The 23,205-nt window shown below is 47.9% G+C and overlaps 1 protein-coding gene across 9 annotated transcripts in view; it reads right to left on the bottom strand.

The window, feature by feature from the left end:
- MYO9B (myosin IXB) overlaps positions 1-23,205 on the bottom strand; it is a 925,026-nt gene that overhangs the window by 164,320 nt on the left and 737,501 nt on the right. For all 9 annotated transcript variants that reach the window (XM_069649217.1, XM_069649219.1, XM_069649218.1 and 6 more), the window contains 4 exons: positions 22,458-22,603; positions 19,623-19,813; positions 18,637-18,735; positions 11,228-11,404 (listed from right to left, as the gene is read on the bottom strand). In XM_069649217.1, the coding sequence (XP_069505318.1) occupies positions 11,228-11,404; positions 18,637-18,735; positions 19,623-19,813; positions 22,458-22,603 (613 nt within the window). The remainder of the gene's footprint in view (positions 1-11,227; positions 11,405-18,636; positions 18,736-19,622; positions 19,814-22,457; positions 22,604-23,205) is intronic.

Raw genomic sequence — 23,205 nt, 5'->3', positions numbered from 1 at the left:
TAATACTATCGGACAATAAGTGGAGGGAAATACAGTGTGAAAATTACATGTTGACAATGACCAAGAGGTCATAGATATAGGAGTAGAATTCATTTTTTTAAGAGAAAGTGAGATTGAATGAGTGGTAGGAATGAATGTGTGCGAGTTGAATTTTGACAAGATTGTTTTGAAGAATATTTTTATGAAGATAATTGTGTATGATAATAAAAAATGTAAATTGCATTTTAGACTGGCATTTATTGGTATATATAAAAAGATAAATGCATATTATGTGTCATCCCCTGTCCTATTGGTCCATTATAGCGTATGTTTGGAGAGGAGACTCCTCAAGAAAACAGGTTTCTTTGAACTGCCTGCCCGAAAGCCGCGTCTGACCTAGAGGCGGCGTCCAAGCAGTAGTGCTTACAGAAAGCCGAAGGGGCGGCCTAGGTAGTCACCCTGCTGATAACCTGCCATGGAACATGCCGTTGGAATGCGATGGCCGTGGCCTTGGCTCTGACCGCCATCCACCTTGCTATGGAGGCCCGGAAGCCTGATAAGCGGGTCTTGACCCACTGAAAGTGACAAACAGGACGTCCGACTTGCGGAAGTCCTTGGTCCTGTCCAGGTAGTATTTCAGAGCGTGCCCGATGTCCAGACAGTGCAAGACCCTCTGAGGCTCATCCTTGGGGTCGGCGAAGAACATGGGTAAGAATCTCCTCATTGAGATGGAAGGAGGAGGTCAACTTAGATAGGAACGCAGGGTGCGTTCGCCGGACCACCTTGTCCTTGTGAAAAGTGTTGTAGGGGTCTGATGCCACAAGTGCCTGAATTTCGCTGACTCTGCGAGCGGAGGTGATGCCCATGAGTAGAGCTGTCTTTGTGGTGACCAGCCTGATGGCCCAACACACCCTTGAGGTCCCACGCAGGGTGTGGCTTCTTCATAAGCAGGTAAAGTCTGAAGGCCCACCAGATGTCGCTTGACCACTGGTTTGGAAGTGGACTAGAGGCCCTCCTCCGAATTCCTGTAAGCCCCTATGGCTGCCAGATAGGTGCAGCATGTGTCCAACTGTACGACGGAGTGGGCGAGGTGTGCCAAGAAGGAGAGTACGTCGTCCAAGGTGCACCCAAGAGGGTCCATCCCGTTCGAGTCGGCCCAATGACAGAATCTAGACCATTTACTCCTATATTGGCTCCTAGTAGCCTTGCTTCTAGTGCCCTGTATGATCTCTAGATTAGCTTGAGAGAGGTTCAAGTGTTTCAACGTGATCTGCTCAGGTTCCACACTGCGAGGGCTCGTTTGTGAGGAGCGGGGTGGAGTATCGTTCCCCCGTGCTGGGCCAGGAGAGGAGCCGGGCCCAGCTGGGGGTGAATGGGTGGTCCGTCCGATAGGCTGAGTAGCTTGGAGAACCACGTTCTCGCCAGCCACCAAGGAGCTATCAAAATGATGCTGAGGTGACGAGATTCCTCGATCTTGCAGATCACCCTGTAGACCAGGGGTGTGGGCGGGAAGGCGTATGCCGTCATGTCATTCCACCGAATCTGGAATGTGTCGCCCAGGGAGCCGGGATCCCTGCCCCTGCCAGAAGGTGAACTGCTGGCATTTTCTGGTGTCCTGGGAGGCAAACAGATCCACTTGCGGATGCCCCCATCTGAAGTAGACCTCCTTCAGTAGCAGGTCGTTCAATTGGCACTCGTAATTGTCTGCCCCCAGTCTGCTGTGCCTGTCCGCCACCAGTTTGGACACTCCCGGGAGGTGGACTGAGGTGAGGTAGATGTTCTCCAATGTCCACTCTCACATGCTGAAGGCCAGATTGCACAGTGGAGGGGTTGACATAGTACATGCTGGTGGAGTTGTCCGTCTGGATAAGAACTGCCTTGCCCTCTATGAGAGCGAGAAAGGCCTTCAGAGCCAGCCATATTGCCTTCAATTCCAGCCAATTGATGTGGGACTCCTGCTGAGTCCAGACACCATGGACGCTGTGGCTGTCCAGAGTGGCTCCCCAGCCCTCTAGGGAGGAGTCCTTAACAATGACCTGTGGGACCAGCTGCCGGAAGGGCTTGCCCTGCCGCAGGTTGAAGTCCACGGACTACCATATGAGGTCCCGGTGGAGAAAGGGAGGAATGTCGACTGGCTCTGCTTGGGAGCCCTTCTCCCGATTCCATGTGGCTGCGAAGTGCAGCTGTAATCTCATCTTGAGCTTTGTTTGGGGTACAGCCAACAGGACCGCCGTCATTATACCAAACAGATGTTGGTACCACCATGCCAAGGTCATTGCCATGGAGAGGAAGTGAGAGGTAGCTTTCATGATGGCCGCTATCTTATCCTCTGAGGCAAAGACTCTCTCAGAGCTCATGTCCCAGATGAGGCCCAGAAAGGTAATGGTCTGCTTGGAATGCAGCTGAGGCTTCTTGAGATTGATAGTGAACCCCAGGTCGTGGAGTGTATTCATCAGTGCGGAGGAGGTATGGTGAAACGCTTCCGAGATGTGGCCCAGACGAGCCAGTCGTCCAGGTATGGGTAGACATGGTGGCCCTGGGCCCGGAGGAAGGATGCCACTGCATTCATCAGCCTGGTGAACTCCCTGTTAGGGAGAGTTCTCAAAAATGTGCTAATTCCCTTCACCTTAGAGAACCCCAGCAACTTTGCTGGATTTTGAGGACTTGATTTTTGTAACCTGGAAAGAGTGTGAGCCTTTTTTCCCCACTCTCATGTGTTTTGATATGTGTTTTACATTTGTGTTCTCTGATTATGGAGTTTTAGATAACTCCATAGGAATCATCTTTTCATGTGTGTTACACAGCACCCCCAGTGCAGTGACTGTTAGGCTCACCTGGTATCCACGGGGATGCCCTTATGCCCTGGTTGCCGGATTCACCCTGGACCCTTCCCGATTCTGGACGATGCCTTCTATGGCAGTCGGGCCTTGTTGGCGTGCTCTCCGTCCTGCCTTCTGTGCAGGGGCGCGTAGTTTTCTGCGGGTTGGAGCGACCGAGTTAACTTCACTGGTGCTAACCCATTCAAGTGTCTTTAAGGAGGTAAGTCTGGTTATAGCAGTCTTAAAATGTCCTCGCTTTCCTTTCTTGATATTAATGTCTTTTCTTTATTTGTTCCCCCTTAGGCGCACGGAGGTTCGGTGGGTGCGCTGCTTGGGTCAGGCTCCTGCCAGGATGATGGACGCAGGAGCGTATGAAGGGTGATAGGTTAAGCGCGAAGTGCGGCGCGGTAATGTCTTTTCTTGCTAACCTGTATTTTTTATTCCTTATCAGGTCGCGATGGTCTTTCTGGGCGTGTGAAGATTTCCGGAGCGGAACCGGCCAAGAAATGCCCAGCAAGGTGAGGATTTCGGGATTACTGCCATAAATGCCGTGAGTAACCGGTTTTAACGTGGTCCTTCTTTCTCTCTCCCTCCAGGTGCTTCGTTCCAGTGCGTGCGCGGTGTCCTGATGATGCGGCCGACTGGATGGAAGACCGCGAGCAGCAGGAATCGACGGATGGAAAGTTGCAGGTAAGAAGAGACTGCTAATGATGTTCTTTTGTCTCCTCTGCAGGTCCGCTGTTCAAGGATCACCGCATGCTGGTCTCTGGACACGATGAGTGTCACGTTGCTGGCTGCAGAATAACGCGAAGCACGTTCTGTAACTTGGGTGTGGTTTATATAGCCCTCTGTAAAGTAGTCCAGGTAAAGTAGTCCGGGCTACCACACCCAAAAACACTGCACCGCACAGTCTGGTTCTTAGTAAATAGACTGTGTGGGTGCCTCCATGTTGGCTGCAGGCCTTCACAGAAAAATTAGTCCCTTCAAGGCAATGTCCCAACCTGAACATGAGCCTAGCGCCAACGGAGAGTCCATGATGATAATGCAAGGCCCTTGGGGCCCCAAGTGAACCCTGAGTCCTAACCCTACTTGGCATGTGACCATGCCAGTGGGGTTTTGGGTCACGGGTCGTGACAGTGACACAGGGATGTCTTTTAGACTTCCCAAAGGTTTAAATACCTTCTCTGGGATAAGCTACTGTTTCCCAGAGAATATAAAGTCAAATTGACTTTAGTAGTCTTTTCCAAATGAACAGACCCAGCACACACTATTTTACAATGGAGTGCTGGAGGGGTTATTTAGTATCGCCTGTGTCTAAACACTCATGTAGCAGTCAAATGCTAACCTTTCCTATTGAAAAGGCTGGTGTCAGTGGTTTTACAACGAACTACCATGATTTTTCCCGACCGCGAACACCGGTAGCTAAAAATCACAGGAGCCATGTTTTTCAAGATGGCGTCGTAAACCCCTTTGTTTAAATGGGTCCCTGTCTTTTTTCGCCATTTCTTTTCGGAAAGGTCCTTCTAGTGTGTCTCTGCGCGCCAAACCAGGTTTGGTCCTTTTGTTCGTGTGCCTTTGGCGGGCTTCAGGACTGAAGTCCACCCTTGGCGTCTGAGTGTCTGAGTGTCTGGGGTGGGTAGGAAGTGAGGGAGGTGCCCAAAACTCCCTGTGTTTAGTCTCCTAGGAGACCCGAATGTACTCAGGCGTGATTGGCTGCCTGACTGTCCGGCAAGGACAGCCACCATGCTGGGTGAGTGACAGCTAGGCTGTAATGAAAGGGAGAAAACTGTTTAAAAGGAGAGTCTTTTGGACTGGAACGCAGAGTCGACCACTGGAACGAAAGAACCGAAGACGAGGTGGAAGAGGACGACTGCTGCAACCACTGGACCGTTGGTTTGCCCGGTGAAGCCCTGATGCAGGTCCGAATTGCCAAACTCCATACGATAGAGAAGCTCCTTCAAGGACGGCTTCCTCCTTTGAGTTGGTGGGACCAATCAACTCAAAAGACACATGGATACCATTCTCAAGGCTGGTTAGGTTTAACACCAGTTTGTGTTCTTGAATCTACATCTACTGTAACTGAAGTGACTCCATTTTGTTTGCTTTCTTCAACAATCCTGTGCAGTGCAGGTGTCCCCCGACGTCTTCCCTCTTGTCCCCACGACTGAGGCTCAAGAACAGCGAAATCTGCAGGAACTGCCAGGAACCACGACTTCATCAACATTTGCTTTCTTCATACAAAGGTACTGTACCAACCCGATTGAGAGAACGCCACTCTTGCGGAGAAAGTTCGTGAAACTTTCCCAACTTGCAGGGCTAATAAGCTTGTGACCCCACAAATGATTCTATTTCGCCTAAACTACTTCTGAGAACTTCTGCAAAGACTTTACCGTTTGATACCTGAACTGCTCTTTCCTATCCAGAACACTAGCCCATTGACTTTGGCCTGGCCTATTGACTTAAACTGAACTATTCCTGTGAACTGAAACTATGTGCACTGCCTAAAAAGTACACACAATCTATTCTACTTATTTTTGTCCTTTTTGCTCACTGCTAAGTAATTGAACTGCCATTTGAGTTTTGTATTGAAGTGTATTTGCCTATAATATTAAATTGTCATCTTCTAGTGAAATGTTTTATACATGATTGTATAAAGTGTTTTACCAAGAAACCTTGAGTGTAAGTGTCTACTTGAACCACTGTGATTGAAAGTCTTGTGTAACTACTTGTATTGCTCACATTCACTCTTGAGATAAGCCTAGCTGCTCAGCTCACTACCAACAAACCGTGTAGTACAGACTTATACCAAAGGGAGGTCTTGCTTACACCTGTAGTCCTAATTGTGTGTGGTGGTCCCAGAGGATACTGCATGCAATTCTGCCTAACACACCCTGGGGGCTGAATTGAGGCCAAAGGGTAGTACCCTGTATTGGAAATGGCAGCCCATGATCCTGAACCGAAGTAGGGACTGATGTGGCTGCCAAATAGGGACGTGTAGGTACACGTCCTTCAGATCCAGGGAGCACATCCAGTCTCCCCTGTCCAGTGTTTCTGCAATAAGTGCTGGCGTAACCATCGTGAATGTTTGCAGAGGAAGGGAGAGGTTGAGGGTGGAAAGGTCCAACCCAACTCTCAGGCCAGCCTGGTTCTTCTTCTGTATGGCGCAAATCCTGGAATAAAAGCCCATGCCTCGCTGGAAGGTTGGGACTTCTTCCACAGCCTGGCTCTCGACGAGCAACCGGATCTCCGCCAACAGAGTTGCTGTCCCAATCTGTGGGAGGGGAGGAGAGAAGGCACTGGTAGACAGTACCCCGTGGAGACTACAGAGAGGATCCAGGGGCCCGACACATTCTGGCACCAAAATTGCACGTCAGCGGCTAGCCTGCCCCGAGACATGTGGATCCGAAGGGGCGTGTCATGTCTTTTTTCCCCTCTGAGGGTGTTGCGGAGGAGGGGGATTGGAAAAAACCCTTGCCTCCCCCTCCCCCGTTTGTCGTTTCCTCTGGTGCTGAATAGGAGAACGGTCAGGTTGCCCGGACCTTCGTTCTTGAAAGCCCAGGAACACTCCAAAGGCCCGTCCCTTGTCGGAGCGTTGATGTGACTGGGTGTAGGCCTTGGGCGTGGCCTTCGTAAGAATAAAGACTTTGCCGTTTGCGAGCTGTTCTTTTTATCTAATTCTTCATCTGTGGTGGAGTGAAAGAGGTCACTACCCTCGAATGGAAGGTCCAATATGCGTTCCTGAATGTCGGGGTTAAGCTTAGTAGCCTGGAACCAGGCAGCCCTTTTCATGTCTGTAGCGATGAAGATGGCCTGGTCAGAGGTATCGATGGGGGCCACGGTGGACTCCATGATGTCCTGCACTACCAGCCTGGCTTCTCCTTGGCCCGCTTTGAAGCACACTTGGCTTTGTGCCGGAAGTTCTGGGAGGAAGTCCACAATTTCCCGGCAGAGCCTTTGGTTAATGGCTGCCAGCATCGCATCCACATTGGCTTAATGCAGATGCAAGGAAGCGTTGGAGTACAGCTTTTTCCCGTACGCCTCCAAGCTATTCTCCTCCTTGCCTAGCAGCGTTGAGGACGAGGTGGCCGAGGACGACTGAGGCTTAGAGCAGAGTGGCACTGCAGCGATCACGGAAGAGTGTGGTTGAGGATGCAACAAAAGCAAGAGTGTATTCCCCTTCATCTGCCTATGCTTGGCGTTGAGGCACCGATTGACAGGTTGGGCTGAGTGCGGCTTGAGCCACCCCTTTTTGGCCAGGGCAACTACGTCTTTCTGTATTGGGATCTCGGTTCTGGTAGGGGGTCTTACGGTGAGGCCTTGTCAAAGACCCCTCCTCATGCTGCTCTACCTCGGGCTGAGGAAGGCCCAAATATTCGGCCAAACCTGCAAGGCATTCGTGGAAGGTCCTGGCAGGTTTGTCAGGGTCCTCCTCCTCGTCTGTGTCCACCAGAGTGCTCGGAGGGTCCGGAACTGGTGGAGGGGTGTTGGGCGCTGTGGGCTGCGTTGTGGATTACGGAGCCAGTGGCTGCTGAGGCGGCTGTTGTGGAGCCGCCTGTAATGTGGGATGCAGGGAAGCCGGAAACAGAGGAGCCGGCTGGGGCAGCGGTGGCTGCGCTGGGTGCTGGGGCACCAGAGCCATAGGAGGAATGACTAAGGGTGCCGGTGGGGTGACCTGGGGGAGCATGTCCCTGATGGCATCCCAGCGGATGGCCCCTATCTGGGAGTTCGCATCAGCCCTAGGAACCTTTTGAAGAACCTGTCTTCAGTGGCTGTAGGAGGTGTCAGGTGATATTGACAGAGTCTCTAAGGGCAACTGGGGCCAGGGCACACTGCCTGGGGTGCAGGAGAAACCTGCCCTGCACTGCTGATGGCTAAACGGTAGGCCACGCACCTGGTTGACACAAGTCCCACCATGTGACTCTTTCCTCCACCCGCCCCGTCCAAGACGCTTGGTGTTGGAACAAAAGGCCTATCCCGCACCTCAGGCCGTGACCTGGAAGGAGTATTGCCCTCGACAGAGCTGCCGGTAGTGCTGCGTAAAGGCGCCCCCTCGGAGATTATGCCGGTACTAGGGTGTAGCCCTTCGAGAGTAACCACCGGTAAAAGAACCTGTGGTCCCTCAGCACTGACCCTGGAAGGATACGTAGAACCCCTCAGCTGTGAGGCTGATAGCTGGACTAGCTTCGGTATGTGTGCTGGTGCTAGAACCCAAAGGGTTCCTCCCGGTTGGGGGCTTCCTTGGGAAGGAGTCGCCTTTACATGGTGCGATGGTGAATAGAGCTGTAAAATAGACTTGGCTTTACCAGGGGTGCAGCCGATTTTAACACATTAGTTGGCCGTGTGTATGGTCACCATTGAGAAACTAATACATTTATGAAATCCAACATGCCACCATTCTGTTCAGGGCTATCTCTGTTTGTTGCAATCCTGAGGTAGGCCCAAAATGGTGGTTGTGCATGCATAGGTTCACTCTAGGCTCAGTCCCGCGTCCTCTATAGTATTTTTGGACTGGTTTGGACCGGTCTCCTGCCTCAGACAGCCAAAAAACAAAAACTGCATGAGCAGACCGGAGTGTTTGGTGGTTTTTGGGGCCAAACAGATGGACTAGCCAACAAAGCCTTTGTGCCTGTGCCTGGTTGTTACTGGAGGACTGGCTTAGGCCAGCCCATGAGTGAATGTGTATTTCTGGGGTAAACCCTGTACATTCCTCAATTCTGCTGGTATATTACCAGAGTTGTTGGAGAATTTGCCACGAAGATGGGATGCTGAATTTTTAGGACCAGGTTTCGCCATGTTGGCTGTGCTTTGTGGCATTTGCTCTAAACTCAGATTTAATTTATTGGCGACTGGGTGTCCTTCCTGGGCTGTTTCTCCTCCTGGTCCACCTTACAGGCTGGACTATGTCCTGTGGTGGGACACAATCTCTGTAGGTTACCCTTGTGGGACTAGCGCCTCATTCTAGGGAGCCTTCACTGTTCAGAAGGGCAATGGGACAACACAACTCCACCTTTGCTCTTTGTCTGGGCTGTATTGGGTCACCGTCACTGTTGCTCCCATCGAGAGATTATTTCATGCTAACTGGCTGCTCTGTTTTGCCACTCGAGCCTTTTGGGTCCTTTGGTCAGGTTCCCATGCCTTTCTGGTACCTTCCTCATCTTTGCTTCTGCTCCTAAGTCCTTTGACATCGGATCACGTATCTCATCTTCCAAGAGAAGGCTTGTAACTCTCCAGCTTGTTACGCAAATCTGGAGCCAAGGTTTCTAACACTGGAACAGCAAGTACTTAATCCTTGGTCCTGGGATGCTGGGTTATTGCTATGGTTTTTCCATAAGGCATTCCTTGCTTCCTTGAGGCCTTACTTCCTTCCTTTCAAACCTGGAACTGGAGCTCTTTGTGTGGTCTCTTCTGGTGTTGGTTGCACCCTTGTTATGTAAATGTATAGAGCGCATGGTCACCCGAGGGTATCATGGCGCTAAAGAAGAGAGGACAGAAGTCCCTAAGCCATCTAGAAGAACTTCTAGAACAAGTGAGGTTTTTAGGGCCTTTCTAAATGCCCAGTGGTTGGACAGATTTTTCAGTGTGTAGGGGAGGTCATTCCAAAGCTGGCCTGCAGCCACCAAGAATGCCCGGTATCCAATGCAGGCACAGCGTAAAGAAGGGACACATAGCAAACCTGCCGATGCTGATCGTAATCACTGTGTAGGCAATAGTGAGTAAACTTGGTGCAGAGGTATTCAGCTCCTAGATTGTGCATGGTGTGGTGTACCAGGCAAAGAGCCTTGAACCTAATGTGTTGACTGACAGGCAACCACTGCAGAAAACGCAGTGCTGGTGTGATGTGAGCCCCATAAGGGGAACCCGTGGCAACGCGTGCGGCTAGGTTTTGCAGACACTGAAGCTGCTGCACTTTGCCCTTAGGTTGAGCCAAGTATAGTGAATTGCAATAATCCAGACGAGACTGTATACTAGGGCTGCAACCACCAGTGGCCGCAGCTTTGAAGGTTCCAAGGGAAGCACCTTTCTTAGTATTTTAAGATGGAAATGGCCTGCTTGACAGACCGCCAATACTTGTGCCTCCATAGAGAGGGTAGCAGAAATGACCACACCCAAGTTTTCTTTACCTTAACCACTGGGACCGGGAGAGGGCCAAGAGAAGGCGGCCAGAAAGAGGAAAACCAAAGAAGAGGATTAGGGGGGAGCCCAACACCAGAACCTCCATCTTGTCTCCAATGAGCTTCAGCCAACTGTGGTTCATCCAGCCTCTCAAAGCAGACACGACGACAACTCAGCCTGATCATGATTTAAACTAATAAGGATCTGAGTGTCGTCTGCATATGAATAGCACCTGATGCCAAAGGAGCGGATGAGAAACACAAGAGGCAAAATGTAGATGTTAAAAAGAATGGGAGACAAGGTGGAGCCCTACCGGACACCACAACCCAGAACCGAAGAGCCCAAGAAGAAAGGTGAAAATGAGAGGATTTGAGTTCTATCGGCCAGGAAAGACGAAAACCAGGCGAGCAGCTGACCTGAGATAACTGCCTTGGCCTTGCAGGTTAGCAGAGTGGGATGGTCTACGGTGTCAAAGGCCGCCGATAGCTCTAATAATGTCAAGGCGCCGACTCCACCTGCATCAACCAGCCAGGCCAGATCATCCTGGACCGATACCAACAAGCTTTCTGTACCCCGGCCAGGTCTAAAGCCCAATTGAGCGGGGTCAAAAAGTTGTGCGGATTCCATGAAGGAAGAGAGCAGTGGGGAGATCAGGGTCTCTAGGAGCTTCATAAAAAAAGGCAAAAGCGAAATGGGACGTTAGCTAGAAGGCAAAGTAGGATTTAATGAGGGCTTTCAGAGAGGGATCACAGTTGTGACCTTAAACTCCAGAGGGATGCACCCTATCTGGCATGAAGCATTCATTGCCGCCATAATCTCATTCAGTAGCTCAGGAGAGATTTCCTTCATCACAGCCAGAGGGACATCATCAGACGGAGCACCTGACTTGATACGTTGAATAGCCTTGGATATCTCCAGCTCGGTAAATGGGGGAAAGGAGGACCAGACTTCAGAGCCAGTCAGGCCACTCAGGGCGAGGGGTTCAGTCAGAGGGACAGACATAGCAGCCAATGTGATATTAGCACGGATGGTTTCAATTTTAGTAATAAATCCCTTGTCCAGGGTACAACCTAGACTACATGCTGTTTCCCAATGTAAAGATTGTAGAAAGTTTCCCAACAGGAAATAGCAGGACAATTTCAATATGCAACTGTCAATGAAATAAGTCAAGCAAAAAAGTAAAGCGCGCTAAACCCCAGCCTTGTTTATTCAGGTATCAAAATGACTAGACTAAAAGTCATGTAGAATAATAAAACACATTTGTAATGGCAAGCAATCAAGTCTATTCCCTTCAAGAGACAAGTGGCAGTGCTTACCTTTTGAGGTTCCAAGACCTCTTTTCGGGTGTAACCTCTGGTGAACTCATCGAGGATGGATTGGAAGAGATTTAACACCAGTTTTACATCCTTTTCCTCCCTCTCTTTGGCCAAATTATCCACCAGAAGCTGGTAATGCGCCATCAGATCTCTATAACCAGTATGAATTTGTGGATTCTGCACACAAAAAAAAAACATTAAGGAATAAGGCACATGGCATACTATAACAGAATTCATAGTGCACCTCTGGATCAACTTCTGGAAGAATAAGTGGTTCCTTTGCTTCAAACACTCGTCGTGTAAATGACCAAAGAAGCAGCCCCAGTCACCTAGTCATTTCTAAGTCGATTATGCAGCATGTAAAAGCCCACTCACTAGACTCCTCTTCCTCTTCTCAACCCTTACTACATAAACCACAGCATCAACTGCTACCCTCTGACCATTGCATACTCCACTTCACTGTACCCTCTTGCTGTTCCACCTCATCGCCCCTCTCCCTTTGCCAAATGTAAATAACACATTGCTCATTTGCTCCCTATCTAGCCCACTCTAGCCTCAAAATGTAGGACCCAAAAAGCTCACCAGCTATCAGACTGTCTCTTGTCTTCTCAAATACTCTAAAATGAATCGCCAACTACCTTGAGAACAATGACTTCTCCAGCCCCTTTCAATCTGATTTTCAAAGCAAACACTCCACCTAAAGATATGAAAAATGCCTCCAACTTCATGACCTCTGCTCACTGCTCATAGCGACTCCTCCATTCAAATTCTCCCCTAAGCATCTGCAGTCTTCGATACAGTACTTCATCTTCCTCCACTTCACTTTCTCCGACTTGGGCATCCACAAACCAACACATAACTGGATTGCCTCCTATCAGTCGAGCTGATCGGTCTTCATTTTGCAAAACTCTGCCACCTTCTCTCCTGCCCCCTGCTGATGTGGGTCCCTCAAGGTTATATCCTAGAACCTCTCCTTTTTGCCCTTTATACATCCTCTGAAAACTCACGTGCTTTGGCTTTTACAATCACAATTTGTTGGCGTCACCCAAATCATGTTCTCATTTCCATCCTTCAACCCTGAAGTATTGTTCTGCTTAGCTGTCTCTACCAGCAATCACTGGATGCATCATTGATGCCTCATGCTCTGTCCCTCCAAAACCAAAGCAATGTGTGGTCTACCACAATTGCACCATTTCTCCTTCCATCTCCCATTTGGTAGCCCCTGATCTCCTTGGGCCTTTCACTAAGACATGCAACCTTTGGGTCCTCTTTGACAACGTTATCAAGCTCCAAGAGTTTATCACCTGCACTGCACTTGCATCTGGATTAAACATCAACTATGTGGAAATTCCATCCACACGTTAACTATCACACTATCAAAATCTTAATCTTCCTGCTCCTGGGACTAACCCCTGTACCAAGTTGAAGTAGTAATTTGTCCCTTCTCCCCAGGGGAAGTATCTCCCTTTGAGGCCAGGGAGGTGAGCCCGCTTCGAAGGACCCTCCCCCTAGGGTTCTGGGCAAATGGGAACTCACTGGGAAAGACTCCTCCTTAGGGGACAAGGACTCCTGTTCTGGTGAGGAACTCCCTCGGACATTCCCCATGATGGTATATATGGGACTATCCGACATCATGAAACATGGCTGAAGAGAACACCAATTTATACCATTACAAGCAAGAAAGAGAATCTGTCTCTTTAAAGAAAAAACTTCAAATAACTGCTACAAGGAGGTTGAAGGATACATGCGGATCCAAGGAGAGAGAGAAATACACACACAGGCAGGGGAGGCCCCCTGGAAGCGCAACACCTTAAGGAGGCAGAGCTGAAAAGAGCTGCAGTGCCTGCAATGTTCATAACTGGTCTGAACGCGATAAGCAAACGCTGGAGACACAGCGGGTGCAGGAAGTGAGAGAGAGAGATATGCCAGAAGAGGGGGTATGACGCTCATTCAGCCCCTGTTTTTTTCTGCTGCACTTTTTGCTAAAAAATTGTTGCTGGAAAAAATAATAAAAAATATGAGTGGCGGCTGGGGAGGGCAAATAAGGGGTGGGGTGGTGTTTAGGGGTAAACAATAGGGGAGGGGGGGAGACAAGAAGACAAAGACAGAAATAGAATGTCCCGAGCAACCCCAGGCCACAGAGATGTTCCCTTGTAATATTAGAGGTAACTGGGTGAACAGGAGGACAGGGAGGCCATCAGGGACTCGTTATGCAAGCAGAAAGACTGTCACAGTACAAATGACGAAACCTTGAAACAAAGCTGATGAACATGAACTGTATTACTGTGAGAAAGGGAATCACAAATAATCCTGAGAAGGAGAGCAGTAAAACCTGGGTAACAGGGCCCTGGGAAGAGGGGAAAATACACCTTTGCACAAGAAGCACAGAGTGGAATATATCAGAGAATATTATGAAGTGAAGGCAAGAGAAGCCCATGGGATAAAAGATACACAAGACATACCACTCTAGAAAAGGCTGAACTGGAATTACACAAAGCCAACGGCACACAGAAAAATGTACTTTACAAGATTACCCAGCAACCATTAACCTGGATCAAAAGATACGACAAAGAGCAAGAAGGAAAATATGGTAAGCAAATCCTAATGAGGAGGGAAAAGCCAAAAGCCTTGTGAGAGTTAAAAGAACTGATACAGAAGGTGACAAGAGAATATCTAAAAACAAACTTGCATATTAATTTGAAGTCTGAAGTAATAAAGAGACAAGTGCAAGAAGCAACTATCATGAAAAGGGAGGCATTCTACTGACCTTAGTCTGTCAGAATAGTGATAGGGTCAGTTAGAGTTAGTTTGGGACAGCCGACTTATTTACTTGGACATTTCCTGCAGAAGGATGAGCACCTTAGTGATTTACATAGGTAGGTGACACCCACATAGCGATAGGGAAAGATGGGCCTTATTCTTAATAAATACTTTTTGGAAATATCATCATCATGTCCACGTTCTCCTGAGCCACCACACCCCTCTACTCCTTTTCCCCCCAGAAAGTAACTAACTTTGTTACTTGCACCCTTTAGATAAAACATATTGTACTGTCTTCAATATGCGTCACAGTGTGTGGACGCTGCTTCCTTACTTGGAAGATTTGGTGGCATTATCCAGCATGGACGTTAGGGAAGCCCCGCTGTCTGGAAGCAAATCTCTCTCTATCAGCTATGGCCGCCGGCACAATGCCCCACCACACTGGTGCTGCCATTTTGTGGATGGCCTGAAACGTGGTGGACCAGTTTCCTGGTTTCCCCGCATGTGCAATTTACTTTGCTGTAAGCGGTTGCCCAAGGCAACACAGGACTTGAGGCCACGCCTAGTTTTCACACCAGTGCTAGTAAAAGTGCCAGTATCTTGGCATCACAACCATGCCCAGTTCCAGGGAAAAAGCTTCCCAACGCCCAACTTTAATACAAACCTTCTGCATTTCTGCTCTTTCTCCTTGCCCGTTTCCTCTTTGCTCTTGCTCTCCTCTTGGGCTGGCTTCGCTCCCCGAGGCGGACTCCAAGGCTGCCCTCCGTTTTTTAACGTTGCCTCTTGATGCACCCTGACCAGTCTTTGCCTTTCTGCCTTCTTCTGGCCGGCCTACTTGGGCCTTCCGTTTCATTGTCTAGTGGACATGCTGCTGCTGGAATCTGGAACACAGTCTGCATGTCACCTGCTCACAGTGCCTGCACTGTCCTAACACCATGTAAATAGCAGGTGGCATACGTTCTGTGGTGTCGGCAGATTGCCTTGATGGAGGCAGACTCAGATTGCATGGTGGCAGCGGGTGCAGTGGGGCGGGCCCATGCATTGATGTCGTCAGCACTTGGGCTGGTGTGTTGAACTCCTGAGTCCCCAGCAGTGGTGGATGGGGGGATACCCCTGTTACGGGTGAAGCAGCATCCTCCGTAATGGCCGTAGTAGGTGGTTGAATTGTAGCTGGTGTGCCATTGGCCGTGGAGGTTGGACACTACTGTCCCCTTGGACTTTTGTGTTTTGTGACACTCCCCTTCCTGACTGAAGCATGGCCTGTGGCCTTTGCAGTGCTTGCTGGTTCTGGTGTGCCCGAGGTACTGGCACCTTCTGAAGGTTCCAGGGTGTCTTATGTGCATGTAGGGAGACATGAAAGTGTGCGTCAATACCTTGATGGACATGTGTGAGGTGTGTTGTCAAGTCTACTATGGTGTCAAAGGGTGCTAGGCCTTCAGGGGGCCATACTTCATGTGACTTGACATTATGGCAGTTTACAACTTTTTTTGATGTGCATGCATATTGTCAGTGTGGGGTTGTGCCTTGCTTGGACCATGAAGTCATGTGCATCACTGACATACAGGGTCACGTGTGCACAAGTGGAGCAGGACGGATGTTGCTTGCATATCCTGTAGTACTGTCAGCTGAGGGGTACCCTGCTAGTTGTGGTGGAGTCATTCCTGTGCTGCTGGGTGGTTTTGAATAGGCCAACATCCACTCAGCTAGGACTGTTGGCTCCAAATCGCTGAATTTAGGTTTCCGCACCTGCCTATCGGGAACCTTTGACTTGCCTTTCCCTGCAGACATGATTGGGCTTTCCTTTGAGGATGGATGGCGCTCTGTTAGGCACGATTGTATGCAGTACCCTTTGGGTGCACCAAAACAACCCTGACCTCCTGGCAAAAGGAACCCAACCTTTGGTATAAGTCTGTACTACACAGGCTGGTAGCATGCTGAGCATCCAGGCTTATCTCAAGAGGGGTCAATGTGAGCTGTAGGGGAGTTACACAGAGAATGACAAGTATTCAAATAAACACTTTTACACAAGGTTTCTTGAATAAACAATTATTCATTTATTTATTTATCACAGTTAGAATAAGCCTTCTTCAGAAGGGAGCAATATAAAAGCAACACACAAATACACTCCAAAACTACACACTCTTAGTTCCTAAATCAGTAAAGACCTCTTTGGGATGGCCCACAGTCACAACCTACACCCTCAGGTGACTTCAATAGCTAGGGTGCTGGGGACATTAATATCTTGCTGTTGCATTTATAATATTCTTAGGAATTGGTCAAAGGAAAAGGTTATTAGAACAAACAAGAGACCACACACATTCTTAAGCAGGCAACTACTTTTGGATCCCCTAGGCAGAGTCATTCAGTATAACAGGTTAAGCCAAAGTCAATGGGCAAAAGTCTGATATGTGCTGACACACTTCTGGTAGGTAAGTAAGAAAGGTCTTTGCACAAGGTTTTAGAAGTCTTTGAAGAAAAGAAGAATCAATGTAGGGCCACAAGCTGATTAAGCTTGCGAGTAAAGAAGCTGCAAGCAACTCTACAAAAAGAGGTAAATTCTCTCAGACTTTACAGTACCTTTGGATTGAAGAAAAAGAGCAGCCGATGACTTCTGTTCCTGTGCAGCTCTGCAGATCTCACTGTTCCTGGGCCTCAGTCGTGGGGACAAGAGGGAGGACTTCTGGGGACTCCTGCACTGCAATGGGATGGTCATCACTCACAGCCAGCAATCTTCAAACAAGTGGCACATCGGTGTTTCAGCTCCTCGCGACTACCGCAAATATCAACACTGCGGTTTCTGGCTTTCGAGATGCACTCTCCTTGCTTCTGGGGTCCCGCACTCTGTTGAGGGGGCTCAGGCTCAGTCAGTCCTTCCTAGGAGTCGGAGGATCTTCCTGGAGCTCTTGCCCAGCTTAAAAGCAACACACACAATCTGGTGTTACTCTCCCTGGCTATTCGGTTTCCAGCAGCAACTCTGTGGAAATTCAACCAGCTCCAAGAAGATGTCCAGGTGGCTTACATTGGAGTTAATTGGTTCCACCAACTCAATGGGAGAAGTCGTCCTTGCAGGGGCTTCTCTGTCAATACGAATTTGGCTTCACCGGGCAAACCAACGGTCCAGGAGTTGCAGCAAGCGTCCTCTTCAAGTTCTTCTTCGGTTCCTTCATCCAGTGGTCGACAATGCCTTCCAAGCCAAAACCCTCGCCTTTTATTCAGTTCTCTCGCATTCATTCCAGCCTAGCTGTCGGTCACCCAGCAGGGTGGCTGTCCTTGCCGGACAGTTAGCCGGCCAATCACTACATAGTGCATTTGGGTCTCCCAGGAGACTAAGCACAGGGAGTTTCAGGCAACTCCGTCACTTCCTGCCCACACCAGACACCCTGGAGTCAGAGGCGGGCTTCTTTCGTGAATTCCGCCAAAGGCAAAGAGAACAAAGGGACCAAGCCTGGTTTGGCACACAGAGTAAATCTCAAGAAGGACTTTTCCATAAAGAAATGGTGAAAAAAGAAGACCGGGCCATTTTGACAAAAATTGCACCCTTGGGTGCTTTACTGCAGCTGTGAATGCAGCCCGCAGTATATACACACCAGGGTAGTTAAAAGTAAACCACTGCCACCAGCCATTCAGTGAGGAAAGGGGAACATGAAAATGTTACATGAGAAGCCAGACTAAGGGGATACTAAGTAAACCCTCCAGCACCCTATTGTAAAATTGTGTGTGTTGGGTCTAGAAGTTAGAAATGTAAGTAAAGTCAATTTCACTTAACTGCTCTGGGAAACAGTATTTTATTCCAGAGAAGGTATTTAAACCTTTGGGAAATCTGAAATACTTCCCTGTGCCACTGCACTGAAGGTGCTGTGTAGCACACATGAAATGATGCCGCCTATGGAGTTTGTTAAAATCACATTAAAATACGAGAGAGCGGGGAAAAAAAGTCTCGCCCTCTCCAGGTAAAAAAATCAAGTCCTCAAAATCCAGCAAAGTTGCTGGGGGTCTCTAAGGTGGAGGGAATTAGCACATTTCTGAGAATTCTCCCCAACACGCTCCTACAGGACCATTTCTGATGGATTGTGTTTTTAAAGATGGCCACTGCAAAACTTACTTTTCCAGCGATAACGCCTACAATAATTCCACCAGCAGATTGATCGCTGAATGACCTGGCGGTAACAGTAATTCTGCCAAATATGGGATGAATTGCAGTTCACTACTTAGTTTTCGGCAGTAAATTCTCCAGATGGAATTACCGTTACCGCCAATGGAGGGTGCATGCTCCTGCCAAGTTGAAATATGGCAGTGATTCTGCCCAACACCACAGACGTAACAGTATTAGTGCCAAACGTGTAATAAGCCCCTTTGTCAAGAGTCTATTCGATCCACTATAGTTTGGTCGATCTACTTAAAGAAATGGCATGGTCTTTCACAAATGTGTAATCAATGGTGAACGTTAATGGATACTGATTTAGAAAGGTGCAAGTGTTTCCAAATACACTGTGGAATAATACGCGTTTAATGAAACAAACAGTCCGTAAGCAAGAAATTGAAAAGTCTATTTACCTCAGACAGTAAGAAACAGCAAGCATGGCGCTTCAGATGATGAACAGTAAATCAAATATATTTTTAAAAGTTACTGGTCTTAAAGTGAAACTTACTGGTGTAGTATAGATTGCTCGGATAGCTCCTCTGAACTTTTCAGTGGCTTCAAAAAACAAACATTCTATTCCAGATTTCTGAGAATTCAAATCGTTTATCTAAAAGCACAAAAAACAACTGCGTTTGATAGAGTATTGAAATCACAGGAGAGTATTAAAATCAAGAGAACTTGTCTGTACAAATATCCCATTCTAGTACCATCACAAATGAATGGAAATATAGACACGTGTGCATCCTAATCACGACTTATTTAGAACTGTGCAAACAAATCAGACTATAATACAAGGCTGCAACAAAACCCTATTAAACATTTTTATTAGCAAAGGCAAGAAGCTGCTTGACTTATTTGCATTAAGAAATGGCCTTTTGGGGATTTGGACAGAAAAATCTCTTTTCTAATCGGTAATGAGAGGAAGGTGCTTTGATGGCATTTATGAGACCATAAGACATGGTTACCACGTATGTATTCCTTCTTCTGGACCTGGCCCAAATATGCATTGGAGCCCTGAAAAAGTTCAAGTAAAACTGGTGATATTTAGTAGAAAATCAAATAATAAAAATAATCACTAAAAGGGAATGACTAGACCAGTAAAGTGGTAAATCACAATAGTCTTCTAAAATACGTAAGACAAAGAAATTGTGTGGAGAGCACATGTGGCCATAGTTATGTGCATGCTGTGTCTTGTCTCTCTAGTAAAGTACTGGCTGATCATAAACACATTGCAGAGGCAGAATATTCTATTTTCTTAAGATGAAGCTGCAGTCGGGATATCTTCTCCCGTCTGTTGATAAAAAGTGACTGTAGAAAGAAATGTACTTTAAATTCATTGCACCTGGAATCATATCTAAACGTCTAATTAGGTCTATCTGGCAAGGATTCAGAGATTCAATTATCTGAGACAGGTGGTAGTCTAGAAAAAAGCAACCATTTTTAAACAATCTGTACAGAGTGAAGAGGGAATAAGCTGTAGGCAAGTTGTTTCACCTTATTGAAAAGAAACTCATCGAGGTGTACAAGTTCGTTAGAGTTGGTTATTTGTCTCTGGGCAGACGCGTTCCACTTTTCCGACACAGTCGTAGCCTTGCTGATCTTAATGGATGGATTACGCTTCACTCTAGCATTCGCCTCTTTCCCACTATGATCTCCAGGCTGGTTACGGTTTGAATGTCCAGACACTGATTGAAGAAAAGTAGCAGTAATACAAATATTACAAACAATGAAGGTAATAACATTCTCATGCTCAGGAATGTCCAGATTACTACTAAAACTAATATATAGACTGAACACCCACCTCCTGAACCCCCACATTATTCCAGGCTTTCTCCCTGCCCCATAACATTGTAAGTGGACAGACCTGTTGTCCTGCACACCATATGACAGCGGGATAAGCACTACCCAATGATAAAACCCTCTCTCCACAATAAACAAGGCCAGTTCCCTTGTCAGCAACTGACAGATCTAACCCCTCCCCTTGAAGTTTGACAAGCCTATCTCGCATGAATAATGGAAAGTCCCCCACCCCACCCCTCCACAAGATCCCTTCGCCCTTCTATTTCATTACTTTAACCTACCATGGAAGATACTAGGTAAAGTTTCACTTACTGCTATTTTACCTCTCTATTTGTGGACCCCACCCAAACCTTTTGCTTTTGTTTCAGCCCCCTGTCCTGACTTTTGTCAGTGGAGAAATGGAGGATGTTTGAGTATTTGGTAACTGGACAATGTGCCTAGGCATAGAATGGTGGCAGCAGAACCTTTTTCATGTATTTTTATGAACTTGCACTGAGCCATACTGCGCTTACTGTGTTTGGCTCATGACTGTGGCTAGTGCCTATCAATGCCATGCCACAGGTATTTTGTCTTCTCCTTTGGCCATTTTGTCAGTTGGCCTTCAGCCTGATCTTTGTGACCGGGGGAGTCCTTATTTGGGAATGCATTCACTCACGAAAGCTGGCGCTTTTCATGGGATAATGCATGTCACATGTGTAGGAAGTGGGCTGGGACTGTCTGGTCCCAATCCACCCTACTGGTGCCAGGATTCTGGTGTGCACGGGGGCATGGAAGCCACAGTGGTCCCTGATTGGACCACTGCTGGCATGCATGAGTTGGGCCGATCTCATTGGCCAGCTGGGTGCGAGCACTCACTGGACTTGTGGACATGAGGAGGGGTCCTGAATGCAGACCACGCAATGGTCGTAATCGACCTATACATGGAGCCAGGTATCCAGAGGAGCGAAGCAGATCCAAGGACTACCCGGAACCACAGAGAAGGTTGGCACCCTGAGCCCACTGGTAGAGCCCTGCGTATCGCTCGATCTCCGATCTGCAAAGGCGCTTCAACCTCTTGAAGTGGTGGGACCAATCAGTCAACGCCTGCAAACAAGCTTTCTCTGAAGTATCCCTGCACCCTCCAGTGGAACGACCAGCTTGCACCTTGGCACCCGTGCTGGAGCATTGTTTCAGGTTTTGTTCCGAGCTTTGGATGAATCCTAGTTCACACTGCAAAGCATCTTCTTGCCAAATTTCACTGTCTCAGTTGCTCTGGGCCGCGAGAGAGAAGAGTGTGTACCGCGAGACTTGGGTGCCCCTGCGTCACTGTGCAACTGTGGCAGTCGCTGCTGGTGACTTTCCTGCCTTTCTTCAAGTGTCCCAAGACCAGCTGCATCAGTGCTTTCTTTGTCCTGCAATCGAGACGAGAGATCCAGTTCCCGTTGTAAACCAGACCTGCATCTGCAACTGCATCACCTGTGCACTTTGAAGCTTATCCCATAGTGGGATTTCGTAGTCAAGGAGACCCTCTCCAAACCTGCCAAGTTTGGACCTGGAGCGAGCTAAGAGCGTTGTGTAATCATACCACTTATCGATGGCCCCTAGATCATCCATATTCTTTTTACGTACAAAGGATCCTGTTTGTTCCTTGCCTTGGCAGGCCTGCTTCCTAAAGCCGTCCGAAATTTGGGAATAGCTTTATTGTCTGCAGCAGATTCTCCCCTGACTCTAGCAACTGAATTTCCACACTTCAGAATCCTCCTCTAACTTTTCCACCACATTGAATATTGTACTTTGTGTCTTTATGCACAACCAAGCGCTTTTACGCACAAACCTGACATTGAGAAAAGGCTCCAATCTTTGGAGGACTGGACTTATAAAATTAGGTATATCCATAGCTGGAGCTTGCCAATGTGATTACGTTTTTCTGCTTTCCCTCCCTACGGGTTTTGGTGGGAATCTGCACTTTACCGCATTAACCAACAGTGAGTGTATATATGTTTTACATAGTGTGTGGTGATACTACTGTGTTTTCCATTATTCACTGTGCTTGTTCTGGACCTAATAAATGGTGAATTTCTGATATACTACTGTCTAAGGGTAATTCTTGTCATCCTACTGTGTGCTCATCCAAGACCTCAGATCACCCTCCACTACTCCCGAGACAGCGTTGGCTGCTCTCCAAGCTACCTTGAATTGTCCTGGCTAACTTCACAGAAGTGTTACCCGTTTCACTAACAGGAGTGCTCGCCTAAACCTCTGTTCACCATAGCAGAGTTTAGAAATCCATTCTAACAGTAGACGACTAATTAATCATCCCCTTCTGACCAAAGGAAAAATACCCACAAAGTGGGGCACCTGGTCGGTTCCCTCACCCCTGCGTAGCCTTGACACGTTAATGTAACATCAACAAATCTATCAGAACATTTCCAAAGAAAACCAAATGCTACATCAACATCCCTCCCGCCTCAAAAGCACCCCCCCCCCCCAATGGTTCCCCAGTCCCATACAACGTGTGGCATGAATACCTACTCTAAATGGGCCCCTCACCTTCACTCTCCTTTTTAGTCCCTGGAGCTTCGGAAACGGTGTGAGGGAAGCTGACCGTCTCCTTGCCGTCTGGAGTTTGGGGACAGTCTTTGGAAGATTTTTTCTCAGGCTTCTTTCCCAGCAGTCTGTAAAATGGACCTCTATGCCTGGGTAAACACAACAGAAACATGTTCACACACCACATCTTAAACATGCCCATAAAATGTCCTAACCGCAGATGAAGTCCCCACTCAGAACCATGCAATTTACTTCCCAATTTCCCTTATTGTCATTAAAATATCCTTACTTACCACATACATGTGTTATGACTATCCCGCTGCTTCCACTCAGTTTTGTACCACAAAATAACCACATTCCTACGCAACTCGCTTTATCCTAAAAACACTGAGGGACATCTCTCTCCAAAAGTCCCACAATATATGGCCTCTTTAGTAAACCCAATATCTCCAACTACTTAGTTTATTCAGTATTTGTATAGCGCCTACTGCCAGTGTTATAGTTTCAAAGTGCTGTGGGGGTGGTAAGGCCCTCGGGAAGACTGTAGTCTGTGCAAACATGAAAATAAAAGAGCATAACAATAGGACTTGGATTACTATTCCATAACTAGCAGAGATGACTAATTTAAAACATAAATCATGCAGAGCCTTGTGTTCAGGCATATATTCAGTCAGTGATAATATGATAGCCGTACTGCATTTTTCGTGGTACTCAGATGTATTTTATGTGTTGCAGTGCAAGAGTGGGAATG

Source organism: Ambystoma mexicanum, chromosome 1p (genome assembly GCF_040938575.1).
Source record: "Ambystoma mexicanum isolate Mex_15411 chromosome 1p, UKY_AmexF1_1, whole genome shotgun sequence".
Taxonomy (NCBI): Eukaryota; Metazoa; Chordata; class Amphibia; order Caudata; family Ambystomatidae; genus Ambystoma; species Ambystoma mexicanum.
Note: the sequence above shows the minus strand (reverse complement) of the source record. Positions and strands in the feature narration are given on the sequence as shown.